The following is a 2056-nucleotide window of genomic DNA, read 5'->3' as shown; positions in this document are numbered from 1 at the left end:
GGCACAGCTATTGGAGCAGTTCTTCATCAAATCACTGAAAATGGCCGACAACCACTAGGATTTTTCTCCAGGAAATTGAGTGACAGCAAAAGGAAAACTAGCACGTATGACCGAGAGCTATTCGCAATCTACGAAGCGATAAAGCATTTGAAGGATATGCTCATCGCTCGTGATTTCTGCGTGTACACAGATCACAAGCCTCTCACCACAGCTTTCCATCAGCGCCCGGAACGTGCTAGTTCAACTCAACAGCGCCACCTCAGCTTCATCAGCGAATATACAACCGACATTCGACATGTCCTCGGCGAAGCAAACAAAGTTGCTGATATAGTGAACACGTATCTTTTCTATCCCGTGAAACCGAATCCCTCTTCGGGCGGAAACCCCCATAGCTATTTCTAAAAAAGTTTAATTCACGTCCCCATGAATAAATGGTTTCTGTTGAGTTTTATTTGCTTAAAAATAATGAAAAAAATACATTGAGTTATGTTAGGAGTCTACGGAGATTGGAAGTCAATGAAGGAAAAAGAAACACTCTCAGAGAATGTATATATTTGAACAACTAAGAGAATATTTATATTAAAACATATGTTTTACACATGTTTCACGTTTGATGTTTTCATACTTATATAAGAATCTATCTCACAGACTGCATTCAGAAGTGTATACTTGTATCACAATGAAGAAAATAAGTACATTTTTAAAGTTTTCCGTACTTTCAATCTTATTGACAGCTCAGGCTGGTAGTTTGGCCGGAAAATTTGCTGTTTTGGTAAGATTTTAAAAGTTTTAAAAACAAATCGAAAACTTTTCAAATGATAAAGCTTTAAAAACGAAAACGATTTTGCAGAAATGATTTATTTCTTCATTTCAAATGAATATCCTAATAATCCTAGTCTTTCAGGAAGAGCAATGGAAACAATCGGGTCAATCGGTTTTCGATTACTGTGAAGGGTTGTATTATTCATCGGAGACACCACAAAAGACACTTTGTGAAATTTACAAACTGGAAGCAAACGACAACACCATTAATGGAAGCGACTACATCGAATGCAATTTCCGGCTTTTGAAATTTTTTAACAATGAAGGGAGAATCAACAGTGCTAAAATCATCGAAGGTTTTCATGCCTTCGGAATACTGGATAAAGATTTGAACGTTACTAACACCGTTAGCGATTGTGGAGAAGAGCTCCAATCGGAAAAGCCGATTGACTACTACACATGTTTTCTCATCAATCACGATCTAAACACCAACTTTGCTGAAGTTTTCAAAGCTAATGGAGTACGTCCACATAATGCTGGGGATAGTTATGATAATCAGGCTGCAGTCGATAAATATAATCAGAAAGCAAAAGATTGCTCTTCTGATACTACAGAAGTGAACTAAAAATACAACACGTGTAGTTGAAGAATTTCAAAAATGTTAATAGGTAAGTGACGAGCTCACCTATTGCTAACAATAAACACAAACATTTGAGACGGATAGATGACATTCTAATTCTAATTCTAATTCTAATTTTCTTTATTTATCGAGGATTTTAACCATTGCAGTCATTCGTAGATGACATTCCTTTCTCCATTGTATTGGGTAAACATAATAAAAGTTTTAAAATAAACAAAACAAAATTATTTGTTACCAAATTTCATGAAAATATACATGTAAAATATTATTCGCTGTAAAGAAAACTAACGAATACAAGAACACTCCATTTTGAACAGTTTTAGATAATAAAATTTGTGAAGTGAAATATTGAATTTTATATAGTTACTAGCTGATCCCATACGAACTCCGTTTCGCTTTCAACTTGGAATATGTCATGAACAGTTTGTATGAAAGCCAATTGCTAAGCATTTTCCAGATGCACTTCTGGATTCATTGTTAAGTAATGATTGCAAAAATATTGGTGGATCACTTTGCCTGTCGTCTGCTACTAAATTTGAAATCAGAAATCCTTTGACCCTGCCAAAAAACCACGTGTATAAATTTCGACTCGATCATTGCATAACAACGCATTTATTGCCAAAAAGCTAAACCCCTTTCGGGGGCTCTTATACA

General features: G+C 35.4%; 1 protein-coding gene across 1 annotated transcript; it reads left to right on the top strand.

Moving 5' to 3' along the window:
- Nucleotides 1-674: 674 nt before the first annotated feature.
- LOC129744245 (uncharacterized) lies at nt 675-1483 on the top strand. The gene is made up of 2 exons (XM_055736671.1): nt 675-772; nt 905-1483. Exons 1-2 carry the CDS (start codon nt 680-682, stop codon nt 1385-1387), a joined length of 576 nt encoding a protein of 191 aa, XP_055592646.1. The 5' UTR covers nt 675-679; the 3' UTR covers nt 1388-1483.
- Nucleotides 1484-2056: the final 573 nt, after the last annotated feature.

This window comes from Uranotaenia lowii, chromosome 2 (assembly GCF_029784155.1).
Source record: "Uranotaenia lowii strain MFRU-FL chromosome 2, ASM2978415v1, whole genome shotgun sequence".
Taxonomy (NCBI): Eukaryota; Metazoa; Arthropoda; class Insecta; order Diptera; family Culicidae; genus Uranotaenia; species Uranotaenia lowii.
Note: the sequence above shows the minus strand (reverse complement) of the source record. Positions and strands in the feature narration are given on the sequence as shown.

Excerpts from the sequence above, each read along its gene's own strand:
- LOC129744245 (XM_055736671.1), top strand. The coding sequence starts at position 680 with ATGAAGAAAATAAGTACATTTTTAAAGTTTTCCGTACTTTCAATCTTA. Across the intron at positions 773-904 it reads CCGGAAAATTTGCTGTTTTG|GAAGAGCAATGGAAACAATC; the intron begins GTAAGATTTTAA and ends CTAGTCTTTCAG.